Raw genomic sequence first — 18,830 nt, 5'->3', positions numbered from 1 at the left:
TAGATAGATAGATAGATAGATAGATAGATAGATAGATAGATAGATAGATAGATAGATAGATAGATAGATAGATAGATAGATAGATAGATAGATAGGAAGGATTTGGTGTCTAGATTGTGTGAATGGATTATTACTTTATCATGGCCTGTCCTAGTAACTGAAAATCAATTTAAAAACGGAATAACTTCATCTAATTTTTCATCTATTTTACACATGAATCGGTATTTAAATTCTACTCTGTATTGCAATGTCGACACCTTACCTGGTTGTGTGAGAACACAGGGACCATAGTGGCGAGAGAGTGAGTTGCTTAGGAAACAGAAAAGGCAGAGAAACAGGGATAAATAATTAGAGAGAAAGAGGGGGAATCCACGACGGAGAGGAGGCAAGAGCAGAGATGTGGGCCATTTTTACTCAAGAGAGTTCAGAGGGGGTCGGAGAAGCCTGCTCCAAATGGATTTTCCTTGTTTGTAATGAGGCTACTTCTTCCAGTGCATGTGGCGCTTTTGGAGGAGTTGGACGGAAAGAAGGACAGCAAGGCGAGCAGATAGAGGAGTAAGAGGGTGAAAATGGTTGGAAGTTGTAAAGAGAGGGCAGGGAGTAGGAAGCACAAGGAGGAGGGATTGCAACTGAAGGAGAAAGAGGCTGCAGAGAGAAAGAATAATAGGAGTGCAATAGTGTTCGGTCATAGATCTTTCTGATGATGTTATGCAGTTGCCAAAGGGTGGGGGGAGGGAGAGAATGGGGAGAAAGGGAGGTAGGAAAGGATAGATGGTGGGAGAAACAATCAGTTACTGCAGGTAGTGGTGACCAGTGAGAGGGAAAGAAATAAATGGAACATGGAATAGAAAGAGAGGGCAGATTTGTGACTGAAAATATTACAGCTGTTGTGCTGCAGAGGAGGAAAGGAATAGCTTGGTGGTATTCCAAATGTGAAGCTGTTAAACTGCGATGTAGAAATGTTAAGATGAATGGAACGGCATCTGGAAAATTACAGCTATTTTTCAACAAATGAGCTAATTGTCTAAATCCCTTGTGAATATACTCCGGCACAAAAAAAAGGACATGCGCTGCATGTAGAGCACTTGTGTCTTTCTTTGGCCTTCATTTTCAAACAGTGGTTCAGAGGCTTTAAATGAGAAACATATGAGAGAGGTTCACCCAAGGAAAACTCTGGTAAAGACAGTGACCTGCTTTAGCTTCTCTTTGAAGTGAATTCCACAGTCCTGTGCTCATATTACCTTCCTACTTCTGTTCTCCTCCTCCTCTTTATTTCCTCTCCTCTCCCTTTTACTCTTATCAATTTAAACTGCTCTTGTCATTTCATTTCTTTCTCTACATTGGTTTTCACTCTTTTGCTCTCGTATTCATTCACTCTCCTCTGAAGAGGAACACTATGTAACAGACTGAGATTGATATTTTCTTTCTCTTGTTCTCACTTTTTTTAGTATCTTTCTTTGATTTTACATGACTTATGTGGTGTACTGAGAGATGGTTTGTGTCCTCAGTGAAAGACTAATCCTGATTTTACTGCATTCACACTTAGTGAATATTAGTGAATCACTTAAGGATATCTTATAGTTCCTCATCTATATATCTGATTGGCCCAGACTGCCCAACTCAAGTAAAAAACAGAGAGACTCGGTAGACTCGCTGTCTTGCTCAGTTCAACCTGAAAACAACCTGCCAAATAATGACACTTCCTAATCCTATACGTGGGGAGAAATCCAAAGAAAATACATGTCAAGTGTCAGTGCACAGGTAGCAATGACATAACGTAGGGATCTCTGGCCTGAAGAACTCGTCTGATAAGATGGGGAACGATGAGAGAAAGTGTGGAAAGGAGGAAAGGGACCGCGCGTTTATGAAAGCAAAAACAAGGGCAGAGAAAGAAGCAGAGGGAGAAGTCAGAGGCAGCGCACAGATGGTGAGCTGTCAGCGGCCGGCTGTGCCTGTGTGTGTGCGTGTGTGTACCTTCATATGTGTGTGCGCTGTTCATACCATGCATATTTGTGGATGCTACATAAATGTGGAGTGCATGTCTGCCCTTGCTTTCTTGTGTGCATCCATGCATGTGTGTGTGTCTGTGCGTGTCTGTGCCCTCTGAGCTGAGGAGAGGTACTGTATGTGCGCAGAGCTGTTCTTCCCAGATGGCACTGGCAAACAGACACTGCAAGGCTGGCGGAGCTGGCACGCCCACCTAGTGCACAGTTGGCACTGCCCGCCACCATGCTTTCCCCTATGTACCGGGGGCGAGAGTACCTGCTGCCAGCCGCCTAAGCTCATTGACTGGCAGGCTGTCTAACTACTGACTTTTTTCCATTGGTAAAGTTTCTCTGGCTTTGTTGGATCCCAAGAGAGCGTTCCTTTGACCCTAAACGAATGTAAAACCTCCTGTTTTTTTTAGAATCCGCCATTCAGGAACAGCATTTCATGAGTATGTTACAACAGAAGCTGCAGCCAATGCAGAAACACAAAGTCAAGACATGAGGCAATATCAGACAACCTGTCAAACGAGTTCACGTCACAATTTAGGCATTTTAAATGGTTTCAGTTGCACGCTGCTGCATTCTAGTAAAGTCAGCTGTGGCAGGCAGAGCTTTCATTCATTGCATGTCTTAACTTTATTGTGCCCTGACTAAACAGCGATGTGTCTTAACACACTGCTATGATCATGCTGATCTATAGGCCTCTGCTGGCAGGTTTCCAGTACTGGAGGCTTTCCAGCTGAACGCCTTGATGTTTTCGTTGTGCGCATGAAGAAAACACGCAGAAACATACAACACTGAATAGCTACCAACATAAAAGACCATGTTAGTGCGAATGCTCGTGTGTGTGTCTGCGTTGCAGATGCGTTTGAATACATTTATCTGTCTATGTGTGTGGGCTTGGGTGATGCGGGAGTGATGGTGGCTTTTATATTTCGCATGCCATGAACAGGACGTGTAAAGTAAGTACAGATGTATGCAAGCGTGTGTAACTGTGATCCTCTGCTGTGTGTACTCTGTGTGTGTGCGCGCGCGTGTGAACGAGGAAGCAGCTGTGCGAGCGGCAAGTGTGCGCCAGGTCGACAACACTTAAAGCAGAACCAAGGCACGTGTGTGTGTGTGTGTGTGTGCTTGCGTCCGCATGTGTGTCTCTATTCTGGAGCATATGTGTGTGCGCGTGTCACAGTGCGCATGTGTTTGTATTCTTGTGTGTATGGGGGAGGGGTGGGGAATTTGGCCACCCATCTGTGCTAGGCTATTTCGCTACTGTTTCTGCAGGCATACACACACAGACACTGTCACACACACATACACACACACACACTGTGGAGCACTGTGCCAGGCAAGCTGTTCACTAGCTGGCGCTGGCAACGCTCCAGAGAGAGTGGTGGCATCCATCTGTAGCACTGGAGAGCGGTTAGGCTGTGTCTGAGTCTATGCGTGTGTGTGTGTGTGTGTGTTTGTGTTGCCACAGAAAAGCAAAACAATGGGACTGTCTTGATGATGCTATTAGTAGTATCAGTCGTGGGTGTGGGGACAGAGTTCAGAGATGTGCTGGTTGAAAAACTGAGGCTGTTTGATGGACACGGGGGATGGATGTGGCGAGGATAGCGATCTGAGGCGCCTCCTGCTGAACAAAGACGACAACATGTGATGCTAATACCCAGAAATGCTAGAAAACGAATGGACTGTCACAAATAATATCTCACATTTGTATATGGAAAATTAAAAATAAAGTATCAAACCTAAAATTTATGGCCAGTTTATGATTATTTTTTACTGAACTAAAGATTAAGATCTCACATTAACACATGATTATTTAAATAAAATGCAGATTGTAGACACTGGAACTGTACAGTCCTGTCAATGATGCTTCAATGGTATTGTGGGTCATGTTTAGCTCCTTTCTTCTCGCCTGTCAGTGGACTCAGATGGCTGCGTGCTGACAGGGATGCGAGACAGTGAAAGGTGAAAGAGCCCAGTAGAAAGGATGTAACAGTTAGATGAAAGGAGACAAAGACACATCGCTGACCTAAAATGGGCTGTGGTGACACTGGGCATGTGTGTGTTTGTGCGCAAGCAGAGGCCATCCCTCTGCCACCTTCGCCTCCAGCCATACTTTACTCACAGCCACTCAGAGCCATTAGCAAACCACAGTCACTGTGTCACCCACAAGAACACAGGTACACACACACACACATGCGATGTAAGCTTAGAAATGCCCCGATCCAAGGTCTCACCAACCACTGCTCCCTGCTCACCAGATGTGACTAAGACCCTGTTTTTAAACATCTTCCCCCGCAGGGCAGAGGAGGCAGCAGTGGGGGTAGAAGGGGAAGGAGAGTAAGAAGGCAAAGGAGTAGTGGTTTTCAGAGAAGAGGTGGTAAGGGCTAAAGGTTTTTTTCCCTCTGTTTTGCAAATCTGGTTCTATTTAGCACAGCCCTGGAACACATTTCATAAATTGCAGACATATTTTTTCAGAGTGGTTTTGGGGAAGATAGTTAACCGGCAGTAATTTCCAACACATGGCAGCCGTCATGTGATATTTTGAAAACACCAGGCAGACAAGCTTGTTCCCTCTCCCCCAGGAACCCCCACTCTCTTACTGTTAGCCTATGCCCTCTTTTTTCTGTTCTTGTCCTCTGCCTCCTGTATTTGATTTCCCATCTGTGTCTCATATGCCCTAAATGTTATCTCTTGTTTACAGGCTCTCCCTTCAGCATCCTTACCTCTCTTTTCTCAGCTCTTTCTTGATCTGTTTCCCACATCTGTTTTCAACCCTCACCCTTTCATCGTTGTCTGTTTTCCTACATGTCACACTAAATAACTGTACTCTCACTTAGCGTCCATTGTATATCACTCGACTCATGCGCCCCCTTTATCCATCCTTCCACTAACTGGGTGTCTCCGTCTCTCTCCACGTGGTAAGAGATAACTGTCATGTAAAACACGATGGCCTTTACTGTCTGTTGAAAATTGATCTTGCTGCTGAGGCCTGGAATATATTATATAATATTCCTTTCAGCATGGACACGCACACAGATACAAATTGGGTTCCATCTGGCTTACGGCTCCAACACACTGTAAGCTTTCAGCAATCTTATATATTTTATTGAAATCCGCACTGTGGATCTAATAAATCTGGGTAGGACATCAAGTTAGATATAGACTGTGTGATGATAATACCAACTGAATCGTGGGCTGCAGTGCCCAGCTGTGCTCCAGTATTGCTACTTCCCTCATGTTGCAGTCACGATAACAGCTGGGACACACATCATACAAACAAACGTAACGCCGCAACTGTTGGTTGGTTTGCTGGTTAGCAGACGTAGGTCATGGCAGCAGTCAAACTGTGAGATGTCAGTACCCTCTGGCCCAGGCCATGCAGTGACCAGCTTGGAACCTCTCTCTCTGTGCAACAACCTAAAACATCATCATGATTCCTTCACATTGGTAGCGAGGAACTCCACATATATTTATAATAAAGCCAGAGGCCAGAGGGTTTGATATGGGAAAGGCCTCATTCACTCTGATACCTTTAAAGGAGGTTGGCAAGCAGAGAAAAAAGGGGCGCAAGAGTGGCTCATGGAAACAAAAGCAAATATGCGTTATTTATAGTGTCCGAGGTGTGGTCCAGCTCCTGAAATTCAGATGTATTATCTCCAATTGAGCGAACATAAAATGGAAATAATGCATGTGAGCCTGTATCATTGTGAATTAGTGTGCTTTGTTTAGAGATGGAGTGGCTATATGAGTGATTTTAAGCTGTACTTGAGCTACAGACCTGAACAGTTCTCATAAGGGGTTTGTGTACAAATGTGCAGCCTGTTCATAGCGGTTATTGTAGCGCTGACATATATGCATGTCAAAACGCACAACCTATATCGAGGTTCAAAAAGCAATTTCGCTGCTCTACACTGTAGACTAAAGAGGTTACAGACTGGCTGTGTGGGAAGCTTTAGAAAATAAAGCCATGTGTCATCGGCATTAGGATGTGTGCTGAGAGTTTTGTGTGAGTCCTTTGCTGGCGAAGAGTCTTGCCTGGGAAAACGCCCAGACCCATTTGGGCTCACTTTGCTCTGTGTCAGCATGGCATCAGAAATGAACCAAACTGTATACAGAAAGCAGTTTCCAATAGGCTGGCTTCCATCAAGTGACCAAACATGGCTCACCGAGGCTTACATGTGATTTACATCATTCTATTTTTTCCCCCCAAAACACACCATTTATATCATTATTTAGACATCATGTTGTTAATGAAAATGACAAGCCAGCTTTATATAAATAAACGATGTCTTTGATGGAGTATTCTAAATATGTTGAGCCCCGTTTGGCCCCACTGTGGAAAAATGTCAGATGGAATTAACATTTCTATTTCCATCAGCACTTTAATAATGGTAAACTCTGCTCATAATGGCGGTAAATCTCCCGAACTCGCTGTTTGTCACTCTGCAGCTTGTCTTTACTTTTACCTCTCGCCGACCCTAGTCTTCTGTCACACACATCCATTGCTCATCTTTACTTTTAAAAGAGCTCGTAGTTCAGCTTTGCCTGGCAACAAGATGTGGCAGGAGTACTTTCGATTTGAGAGGATGCATAACGGGCACTGTGAATCATTTTTATTGTTCCTTAACACTTGCTTCCCCTCTCTGTGCAAGTGAGACTTTTTCTTTTCAACAGATGGGTAAAACAGACATTACTATAAATCTGACTTAAAGAAAGAAGAAAAAAAAGAGCTTCTGATGCTATACACCACATATGTTTTATTGACCGCTGTGTGTGTATGTGTGCAAATGTGAGCGTAGGTCTGAAAGATCGACGTGTTTTTGTATGCATATATGCACGTATATGTGTGTGTTAAAGTTTGTGTGGTGGAACAGATGGTGCTCAGACCTCTGTGTGCAGTTGAGAAATCTCCGTATGTTGCACTGAGAGAAAAATAAAGATATGGTGGGAGATGAAAAAGACTGTCAGCATTGATCCAGAGCCAGTCTGTTTGCAAAGTTTTAGTGCTGTATTGTACCACATTTTCACTGTTACACTCATCAACGGGGAAAGATTAGGGATGGGAATCCATATTGTTCAATTTCCTGGGAAGATTATCTTTTCCTTTAAACAGTGTTTTTCTTTTTTAGACTGGGCTTCCTTCACATAGAAAGTTAACCAGAAATTGATAATACCTGACCAAGCAATAATCTAATCGATATGGCATCGGTATCTATAAAATGATATCCAAACCAACCTCTCCAGGCAGCACAAGCACACAAGAAACTGATCATTAATATAATCACAAAGGGTGGGAATGATAAATATGATTCAGTTCAGGTCCCCTATTCTCATCATTCAAATCTATTGCAAGTAAACACAACCTTTAACCCCCAAACTTCCAGAATCACCAGTGAGCCATATTTCAGTGAAGCAAACACCCAGGTGTAACATACATCAATAGTAAGATGATGGACTCTTAAACTACTTCACCAGCTGGCCGGTCAGGACAACATTGGAAGTTATTAGTTCATTTTTTTTCTTCACTGTGTTAAATGACTCAACTATCAGTCCATGTCTCAACCCCATCTCAGATTACACCGAAATATAAATGATGGATGTTTAACACGAGGGAAACCAACATCACCTTCTTCATTTGTGGTAAATGTTAAACGAACACGTAAAGCAATCGTTTAAAGCAATTAAACACATAATTGCTATTGACAGTTTGCTGACTTTAACAAGCAGAAACTACATTGTGTGCACTGGACATGCATAATTTAAGACAACGTTGCTGATATTAAGCGTTAAGCAAAAACCAACAGTGAACTTTCAGGAACAATATGTGATCACCAGTGAGTGTTTGCAAAGGGATTGACTGAAGACAGGAAGAAAAGTGGGGGGAGAAAAGCACGAAGGTAACGAAGGAAAGAGGGGAAAAAAGGAGGCGAGGAGCGAGAACAAGGTGGTGAAAATAAAGTCAAAACTGATGCGCTGATGGTGGTGCTGCTTTCCTCTGCATTTGCATCCACTGCATCTGCTGTGGAGGAAAATAAATAAGACAATGGAGATCAGATGTGCGTGTGTGTGTCTGTGTGAGAAGGACTGAGAATTGTGTTGTTTTGCTATCAGTGTGTACATGCATCCCTGCAGCTGTGTGTCTGTGTATGTATTTGTGTTTTTGTGGGCTTGTGGTAGGGCGTTGCATCCATACATCTTCTTGACAAGCGGGTGGACTTTGATGGGACATGCTCTGCATACTGCTCCATCTGGCTGTGCGTGCATGTATGCGTGTGTGCATGTGTGTGTGTCTGTGTCTGCGTGATATTCCACTTGCATACAGATAAGATTCCTCTTGCTTCTCTGCGTACTCTGTCTGAATCTCAATCATCCTACCTGTCGCCCAGCGCTGTTCTTTAACACATCTGCCCTTTCATTCTCTCTCTCTCTTTTACCGCTCTTTGGTCCCTACTCCCCACATCTGTACCCAGCACACAGAGCAATCACCGCACACCACTATCACACCATCTCAGTATCGTTTCATCTCTTTCATTACTACACAATTACCTATCCGCCATGCTCCCTCTCTTCACACATCAATGTGCGCTATGTGCTGGAATAACCCGCCTTGGGGGCTCTATCGTGCACAGCCGTGGGCACGTTGTGGAGACGAGTGCTCAAGCCACAGGCGTCCTGTGGCTTCGATGCCTCGTGGTTTTCACTTCAGCACCTACACATCGGTGTGCCCAGTGAGGGTATTACACATCAAGATTACAGGGTTGCCGGTGTGTTCAAGGCACACGTGGGCCAGTGTGCATGCACTTTTCCATGTAATGATGGTATCTTACAGTATGTCTGACTAATACAATTGTGCGCTCACGCAGGCGCCAGCGCACGGTAAATTGTTTATGCCACAGCCGCCAACTCTCGAAAATTCACCCAGCATGATTGAAATCCATTGTCGTTTTGAAGAATGGGATTTGCCTGTGTGAAGTAGTCTCAAGTGGCATATTACTGCCACTGTTATCACATCATTTTCTAGGTCTCCACTGGTACTCTCGGCGCGCACACATACACATTCGCAGAACCACGCGTACACACGGAGGCAATTCTAGCTTATGATGTGTGTAATGGAGATTGTTTGACTCTATCGCCCGATGATAGACTTTGAAGTCATTGTGGCCTCGATGAATAATCTAAAATATCAAGGTTAGGCAATGTTGCTCTCATTTCGCAAGGTGATTTGAATACGAAATGACCTCCCAGTTTTGCGTGCGATGATGAAATGTGCGAGGTTTTGATATCACATTGTTTTTTTTGCCTTGAGTTATGGGTTAGCAAAGTCCTCCCTGTAACATATTGAACTGTTTCTCAGGGACCACGTTCCTCCTAGATATCGTTCATTGCAACAATCCTGTTTTAAGCGAGTGATGTAACTTGCGTGTAACCTTAGAAAAGGCATGTATCACAAGTCAGCGGGGGGATAAAATCTCCTTTCTTTGAGCTCGGCTGTAAGAGGGTACGGGCGAGAGGGAGAGAAAGACGAAGAAAGGAAGAAAAAAAAAGCGAGAAAGAGGGAGCGATTTTTGCAAACACTGAGGATCACGTAATCACGGACGATGCGAACGGGTGATGTAAGTGTGAAGACATCCCTGTGAGTGGCAGGTAGTTGTCCAGGGCTCTGCCTCATTTCTAGGTTTGATTAAAGTTACAAACCAGAGCAGATCGAGCTTTGCTTTGTTATTTTAACGGGAGGGATGTTTGGCATGATTTGAAGAACACAGCATATTCAGTCACTGTTGTCTTAGTCTGCAGTTGTTGTTTTTTCAAATTTTTGTGTGCCTTTATGACAATGAACGACAATCCAAGTAAGCAGTGCTTAGATATAAAGAGCTACCAGCAGAATAATGGTGGCTTACACTCCAAGCTGACTCAATACACAGCAGACCGTGCAAATATAAGGCTACTCCTTATGCAAAATCCTAATTCAGTCAGATATCAGTGAAATAACCTTCGACACTTTCAATATAATACCACGGTAGAAATATGCATTTTTGCGCACATTCCCATCAGTTTTTAACTTTCTTTTATTCAGGCCGCCTATATTCCACATATTTCCGCTAAGAGCTCCTTTAGGGTGCTTTAGATAAAACTGCGCAGGAAGTGGCTGTTGTGCGAGACATTAATCACTGTCATCTAGCGTGATCGATAAGCTCAGCACCTCGGCATGCATAAAGTGTGCTAGTGAAACAGCACACATTGGAGAGACTCTTGTGTGCCTTCATAGCTAATTGGTGCCTCTTCAACAACTGTTCTCATCCTCTTCAATCCATTAATTCCTAGACAACAGCACTTCTGAGAAGCCGTAAAGTGAGTTAGCCAAAGTCAAAGCACTCATCACCCCCCTTTCCATTAAAGCTCCGCACATCAATACCTGTCCACTCCTGGAGTACCGTCGTCTGGCCACAGATCTGATGTTATCCCTACATGATGTAACCGGCGGTTCACTAACAGGCCTAATAAATGGACAATGCATGTGCCTGTCCATTAACTTCTAACATGGTGTATTACACTTGAGAAGCCCAACTTTTTCAAGGTTGTTTAAGGGTGCTTTTTGGATTGAATTATGCATGAGGGAGGGAGTACTTCCTATCGTTCAGCTATGTAATAAAATGAGCCTGTCTGATTGTCCTTCAGCGCTGATACATATTTTTTTTAATTTAACAGTATACGTGACATATTGGCTCATGAAAATGGATAGCACACAGGTGTAAGGTTTGCTTTGACTTGTTTTCAGGAACGTGCTAGAGTTTTAAGATGTATCTGTATTTTTTTCCCAAAACTGGGTAAATTACCTTGTGTAGGGAGAATTGCCATTGATTCAAGGGGCATAGCAATTGTAGAGTGAATAGCTGGATGCCGCCTTTGTTGGTTAGTATGAAGCCATTGATGTTATTCTGGTTATGTACTGTGCAATCAAACCAGAGACAGACGATGCTGTTTGTAAGTCACATACCTGTAACTTTGTGTGGGGGTTTGTGTGTGCAAGAAACTGTTATTGCCTGGATACACGTGTGTGTACGCATGTGTGTGTGTGTGCAAAGGTTTCACACTAATTCATTCTTCATCCTTCATCTTCTTTACCTGAGGGACAGCAGATGAGTTTTGAATGCTTTCAGGGTTTGTTTCCCTCATCTCTAGCTGATGACTACCATCCAATCACGACATTGACCCAGGTGTTATTCTCCAATTACAAGCCTGTAACCAAACTCATCTTTTCATACCACCACAGGGCCCACAGTTCCATGCAGGAGTCCGCGTGGATTTGAAGTTACGTATTACATATTGTGCATCAAATAGACATGTTATAGGCTTGTAATGTTGAAAATTGTATCTTTTTTTAAGTCATGGTGCTGCAGCTGTAAAAATGCTCCAATTCTAGTTGTTCTACTTGGTGGAAAAACTGCATCCTGTTATATCATAATATTATAATATGGATTTTGTTTAATAAGGCGTTACTAAAAGTCTATTTCAGATAGCGTTGTGCTGATGCGAGCCATTTTGTGTATCCATTTTCCTAACTAATCACAAAGTTTCCTGATTTGCAGCCTTTCTATACAGAACTTATAGATGAAGTGAACTGAGCCAGAAATTATCACACAATTATAGAAAAAAAAGCACCATACAGACCTTTGGAAAGCACGAGCCATTGAAACAGAATAAGCACAACCATGTGTGATATAGCGGCTTTATTTAATTTATGCTTGTTAAGTATATACATGCAGGGCCTTTTTGTTTGACTGGAAAATGATGAATTACCTTGGGTCCTGTCACCGAGCCATCTTTTTTAATGACCTTGTATTTTCGTAGATCATATTTTAGGAAAGTATAGAGGATATGATAGCTGGCAGCCAGAGGTAAGACTATACGTTTCCACTAGCTATGTCTTGAGTTTATAAAATAAATAGTCCAGAATTTTTCATATTATGGTGAAATTGGAGCAGTAAAGCTTTCACAGTCTGGGCAGGAAAGGTTGTTTGTGTGGGTGCGCAAGGAAAGAGGTAGAAAGAGAGTGGAAGCAGGAGAGTCAATGTAAAGGACAGTAAGTAGAAAGGGTTCAATAGTCTCTCTGCTCGCTATACTTTTCTTTTCATATTGACTTTTCTTTAACCTCCTTTCCTTTGTTCTCTGCTTAGCTAATCAAATTTTTCCCACTAATATGCACTTTGTATCCAATCATAGTGCTCTGCTGTGCAATGTGCAACCTTTTCCTCTAAATTCCAATCAAGCTCTCCATCACCAAGTTAAAGCTAAGTCAGTAGTAATCTTACATCTCTGTGTTCTGCATTGATGGTGTAACTGAATGTGACCCTAAAAGCATTTTAGGCTCAAGGTCATCTGGCTTTTAGTTGCCTTCCTGCATCCATAAGAGTCACACGGTCTCTAATATGTGCCAGTGTGGTGTGAGACAAATGTATTCAATCCTCCCAGGTACTCTTCAGTTGACAATGATAGGACAGTTAGAAGGCAGGAGTGCTGTCTTTATCCCTCCTTTCCTCTTTTTTGATCATCTGAGTGTAAGAATCTTAGGGATTACTGGAAAATCCTTTACAGTTTTGAATATCTTGGGCAAAAATGACTTATGATTATTTCTTTGTGATTACACACAATTACCCTAGCAGCTACAGCTTAATTAAATTAAAATAAACCTTTGTTTCTTTGTATGTGAAAGCCTGGAGAAGCTAATCGTTGTTCTTGAACAGGCTGCTGGTCATGATGATTCGCGCCGACATGTTGTATGTCTTGTTACAGCATTGATTCTTTTATCGAGCTACCTGAAATTCCTTCGGCTTACTTTCCAAACATGTTGAATAAATAAAGAAGCCCTAAACGTTCAATCGCAGGCAGAGATTTGGAGCACTTTTTAGAATTTTGGTGACATCTCCATCTCTCACTCGCCTGTCTTCTAAAGTCAAGCTGGCGTGACTAAAATACTTCACACATACTTCGTCACAGTGCACTTTGGCTGCAGTGCTTTTGAGATTTGGGCCTGGCTAACAGGCTTAGGCTCCTCTGTCTCTCTCACGGCAGTATTTCTCCTTCTTTTTACCTAAACGTAACATTATGGCACTGTGGATCCAAGCAATCAGAAAGCACCAAGGCCAACATTTACTATTTGTGTTCTGTGGCGTATGTAGTATATGCTTTACTTAGTTGAATGCACAAATGCTTTAAAAATTTCCAGAGGAACAGAAGTGAAAATATAAGATGGTGTAACAACATACGCATTAAAAACGTACTCACAAACACATTTTGGGATTTTGGTCAAATGAATGATGGGAAACACCCGGGGGGGAAACATGCACAATATTTTTGCACTTTTACCACACTGTGATGCATTTTGGAGTCAAATCAGATCTATTCACACTGGTTACAGCAAAGTTCCCAATGTCATAGATAATACTTTACTTTCTCTTGCAGCTCCTCCTTCCTCCTTTTCACACTGTGCCACAGATACATTTGATAAGAGTCTGTTCACTTTGTGATAGGCTTGTATATCTTGTCTTGCACATTTTATATGGTCATTTAACTGGTGAGCACAAAGCAAATTTATTAAGTGGAAACAGTTATGTCCGAGAAAATGTTTTGCTTAAAAAAAACTGTCGTCTTTAGTGTTTTGTTTGACTGTTTTATTTAATGTCTAATTAGTTTATAGGCTATCTGGTTGTCTGCTGTGATGCTGTCTCAAACAGATGTGAATATACTATCCAGAGATTCAAGCATTAAGGCAGTGTGAGAGTGAGTATGTGTATTAGTTTGAGTGTAATGAGCACTGCAGTCATTAGCTGGGACGGGGAAGGGGTGTGGGCTGCAGGATGGCACAGATGGTGGTGGAATGAGACCCGGACTCACTGCAGATTTATGCTTCTCTCTCAGGTGTCTGTCTGTGTGTCTCTGCTTGCTCACTCTCATTTCTCATTTCAAAGTCAGACACTGTGTGCCAAATGCGTAAGATGAGGGGAGCCATCTCTTTCCACATCGAGTCTCTCTGGGGCTCCTCACAAACATTTTGTCATCAAAATAAATTCTGCTGCCCTTTGTACTGTACGTGCATTTGTGTCGTTTTTGTAGGCATACATTTGCACGATTTCCATTAATCAACGAGAATAATTCAGCTCTTTTTTTCTTATTGTGAATAGCAACAGCTTATCAAGAGCATATGTTCTAACTGTGAAGATTTGGAAAAATAAATGCTCATTTTATATTTGATCTCAGACGCATATTAAAAAAAAATGATGGGCTCCTGTTTACCACCGTGTTGCATCACCTCTTCTTTTAACAACACGATAAGCGATCGGGAACTGCCATAGTTTGGAAATCAAAATATTTTCCCGTTCTCGCTTGGTGTGCGATTTCATCTGCTTGTAAGTTTGAGAGCTAATTTGTTGTATTTTTCCATATTGCGCCAAATCTTTTTATCTGGTGACACACCTGAACTGCAAGGCAAACCAATGCTGTTGTAATAAAGCTAGAATCTGGTTTATCATTGTCTTCCTGACATGTCATCACATCAGTGCCATCTGGATGGCAGCATAAATTGCTTCAAAAACCTGTTCAGCATTAATGGCGCCCTCAAAAATGTATTGAATGAGCTTGGCCAAAGAAAAGTTGGTGGCTTTTTTGGCTCTTCTCTTTATATCATTTATATATAAATACCTTTTATGATCCATCTATCTTCTGTCACGGGGAGAAGCAGCCAAAGCAGAGGCACACAGATCTCCATCCCTCCTGCCATCTTCACCAGCTGTTCATGGATTGAAGAGGTTGGACACTAAGTCGTTCACAAGCCAGCTGAGAGATTTAATCTCTCCAGTGTGTCCTTGATCTGCCCCAGGGACTGCTCGATAGCACACATCAGGAAAAGCAAATTTAGGAGGTGCTCAGGAGGCATCCTAGTTACATGCTCAAGCCACGTCAAGTGACTCTCTTCAATGTGTCAGAGTAGCAGTTCTACTCTGAGCCTCTCCCAAACAACTGAACTCATCATCCTATCTTTGAGAGAGAACCCAGATACCCAACTGAGGAAGCCATTTTTGCCGCTTGTATCCACACTGTATCCCACCTGGCACAGAATGCGAGGCGACAAAAATGCTGCTCGTTTCTACTTCACGGTATTTTGCTTTAATATTTTCTGTCTTCCTTGTCTTTGCTCAGATCGCACTGGGAAGCGCTCCATCATGCCCGACTCACCTGCGGACGTCAAGACACAGTCCAGGTTGACCCCCCCTACCATGCCACCCCCACCCAGTACACAAGGAGCACCCCGTAACAGCTCCTACACACCAACTACATGTGAGTAAAGAAAGAGGACGTGTTTATTGCTGATGGAGACGTCCAGCGATATAAGAAAACCTATTTTTATTGCAAACCGTGACCATGCTGCAAATATGGTCCAGTGTTACAGTGAGAGAAATAATGTGACTACTTTTGCTATTAATGGCCAACCAGCAACAGCCTGCTGATGAGTAGGAAGGAGGTCAGAAAATTACCTTCCTATAAATGTTCCCAGCATTGCTCAAAGATCACAAAGAAAAAAACAAAGCAAATAATCTTAACACAGTTAATATTTTACACTAATGTCACAGCTCAGTCATGTCCCGGCTGGGTGTATGGTTGGAGGTATAACAATCATATAAAAATTGCACTCTAAAAATGGTGATTGACAGTAGATTTGCAGAAGCTCATACATATCAACGCAGTTCCAGCATGCGAGTTATCATGGTGGACGTGTGGGACTCGTGAGACCCTCTTATCAAGTTGCATTGAGCCTTTTCAATTCTTTCCCAACAAGTTCATTAACACCCATGCTTACAAACTGTTGGAGCAATGCCATGACACGCACATAGCTTGTGACGAGCAAATTACACCCTAGTATTCACTCAGAAGAGCATACTTAACCACTTGCATGAAGAGCACTAGAATCAAAGAATCAGAGGCCCTGTGTGCTCAGAGCACTTGAGTCTGCATTGGTACTGCTGGTACTTTGCAACGGCTGAATTATTTTGTTCATTTTTAATCACATACCCCTTTTTTCATTTATGTTATTTACTTTCTCTCTCTCCCTTTGCATCTGTCTGTCTGTTTCGCTCTCTCTCTCTGCTGCAAACGCTCACACACCACAATTAACATTGGGGCTTCCGTGCAATGAGGGAGGAAAGGCCCAACTCTCTCATTACACATGCCAAAGGTTTTAACAAAGCAGTATGCTTTGATTTCCATCCGACGTAATTGTTACCAGATGCAGTTTGAGCATCTCGTCTCTCTCCTCTCTTTACAGTGGTGGGTTTGGACGGCGGCCAGAGGGGGAGTGAGTGGATCGCTAGTCACAACCTAATCTCATTAGAGAGAGAGCTTTATGCTGCCTTGTATCTCTTTGTACAGCAACTCCCCCAACACACACACAGACACGTATAGCTTCCGCGCTGTGGAGCACGGGGGGGGGGTCTCACTGTCACCGGCATGTTTAGAGCTTCGGGAAGAACAGAAAAGGGAGACGGAGGTAGAGAGAGGCAACGTGTCTCCAAATACAGAAATGTGTTTTTATGGGAGGATGCCGTGAAGGTTCAAAGGAGGCGCACTAATTGGAAACAAATGCGGACGCTTGCGGATGATTTTAGGGGAATGCGCATCGTTTGAAATCACTGGAAATCACAAAGCTGTTGTTTCCTCCATGATTTGTACGTAGCGGGAGGAAATCCAGTGTTACTTTAACAGTAATGTGATTTTATCAGAAATAAAATTTACAAAAATAATAAGAAATGACGTCAAGAAAATGCAATTAGCAAATGCCGTGCTTTCCTGTCTGCTGCTCACATTATTCTCTATGTCCTTATCTCACACAGTAACCAACGGCAGTAGCCACTCCCCAACGGCGCTCAACGGCGCTCCATCTCCTCCAAATGGTTACAGCAATGGTCCTAGCTCATCCTCCTCATCGTCTCTGGCCAACCAACAGCTGCCTCCAGCCTGTGGTGCCCGACAGCTCAGCAAGCTCAAGCGCTTCCTCACTACTCTACAGCAGTTTGGGAACGACATCTCACCTGAAATTGGCGAAAGAGTCCGCACGTTGGTGCTGGGATTAGTGGTAAGAACCTTTGGTGTCTGTGAGCTGGATCAGTGTTCTTAGAGAGGAAGTAACTGCTTGGTGCTGTTAAAATGTGTTAATATGTGTAAATACAGTGTTGTGCGACAATCTTGAGTGAATCTTTATTTCCTTATATTTTGATTCCAAGAAGTCAGACTTTCTTGTAATTTTTTAAAGTGGTCTTGGGCAGTAGTAAGTCCTTCAATCAAACATAAACAACTTAGTGAAGAACACATTTTAAATTATATCTTTAGGCACTTTGTTACTAGCATCCTTTCAAGAAAATCTTGAATCTCTGATGCCAATGATAACACAGTTTGACAGGTTTAAATAACATGTTTTCACCAACAAGATGACTCTCAGAGGCATATTAGTGTATCTTGGAAGATTTTGAACAAGTAAAAGAATAAAAGAAGAAGTGGCAGGCCTTAAAAAAAATATCTCCAGCAGATGAGCGTTGGCTCAAAACCTTTGTAGAGTTTCTGCCTTCAAAACTGATATCGATCGGTGACGTTAAAACTCATTCTTGAGGATCACACAATGCCTGGCAAACAGAGAAAATACAGCAGTGACAGGAGGCTGGCAGCATCCATCTTTATACAGCTGATCGACAATGAATTTAACTACACTGCTGTGATTTCAACTGAAATGTAACAACGTGGAAACGACGGCGATATGGATTAGACTTCCCATTCCAGCATCAAACTAATGTTGTCACTAAGGGTGTGCAGGTGTCTGACAACCTAACATAACTCACCCAGTTGCATATTAAAACTGTTATTTATGTAGCTAATGAATAGATGTAATTGCAATCAAGTGATGACTGTGGCTTTAAGAGGATGCTCAAATTAAAGCATTACTGCTAATCACACTTCTAACCCTAATTAAGATCCAGCAAATAGAGGGAATAAAACAGCATTTGATATTCAACATGTAAATCAGAATTTGTCTGAGTTCGTCAATTATGAGAAAAATGTAGGAAAAGATTGAAAAATATGAAGGTTTTAAGTACAGCACATTCTTTACTGGAAATTCACATTGGTACCACGAATGTTAATATTGGCATTTCTGCAAAATATACATCGAGTACATTTGATAAGACAGATGTGTTTCCCAGTTTAGTTGACACAGTTATGCTAAGGATATATCAGGGAAAGGATTTGGTGTAAAATACAATGTGCAAATCTGGAGATTTACCACACGTCTTTGTGATCTGAGAAATTTTGAGCTTAATGAGCAGGGGAATACAGAAATAATGATTGAATGTTGTGCAGAAAAGAGGAGGAGGCGGAGGAGAAGGAGGGAGGAATTTTTTTAATTAGCCACATAGAGCATAACCTCCTTTTGGCTTCACTATGTTTATTTTTCTCACCGTCTGCATACGCACATGCCTCTCCTGTGTCCTTTTGGTTTGCATACCTCCCCGCCATACACCCCCCGTCTTCCTCTCCCGCTCACTGTCTCTCTGTCCCTCCCCCTGCCTCGCTGAAAAGAGTGACACCGTTAATTAGCTGGTTGTGTGCTTGGGAGAGGGAGAGAGGGAGACTCGGGAGGTTTCACTAGCTGTCAAGAACAGCCCCTACGCAATCTGGGCGAACAGATGTAAGACTGAATGTAACAAAATTCAGGTCTGGGAAATAACGCTGAGAGTGTTGGGAGGAAAAATAATATCTGCGGCTTTTTTTAATGTTCTCTGTGTTGCTTGATTTCTC

The 18,830-nt window shown here is 42.6% G+C and overlaps 1 protein-coding gene across 5 annotated transcripts in view; it reads left to right on the top strand.

Moving 5' to 3' along the window:
* Nucleotides 1–18,830, top strand: part of runx1t1 (RUNX1 partner transcriptional co-repressor 1) — a 54,965-nt gene that overhangs the window by 19,405 nt on the left and 16,730 nt on the right. For 4 of the 5 annotated variants that reach the window (XM_005728371.1, XM_013909669.1, XM_013909670.1 and 1 more), the window contains exons 2-3: nt 15,189–15,326; nt 16,877–17,118. In XM_005728371.1, coding sequence (XP_005728428.1) covers nt 15,189–15,326; nt 16,877–17,118 — 380 coding nt within the window. Of the gene's footprint in view, nt 1–4,319; nt 4,372–15,188; nt 15,327–16,876; nt 17,119–18,830 lie in introns of those variants that run through there. The other variant, XM_013909671.1, reaches the window with a different exon arrangement.

Source organism: Pundamilia nyererei, unplaced genomic scaffold (genome assembly GCF_000239375.1).
Source record: "Pundamilia nyererei isolate P.nyererei 1_Seehausen unplaced genomic scaffold, PunNye1.0 scaffold00028, whole genome shotgun sequence".
In the NCBI taxonomy this organism is placed as follows: domain Eukaryota; kingdom Metazoa; phylum Chordata; class Actinopteri; order Cichliformes; family Cichlidae; genus Pundamilia; species Pundamilia nyererei.
Note: the sequence above shows the minus strand (reverse complement) of the source record. Positions and strands in the feature narration are given on the sequence as shown.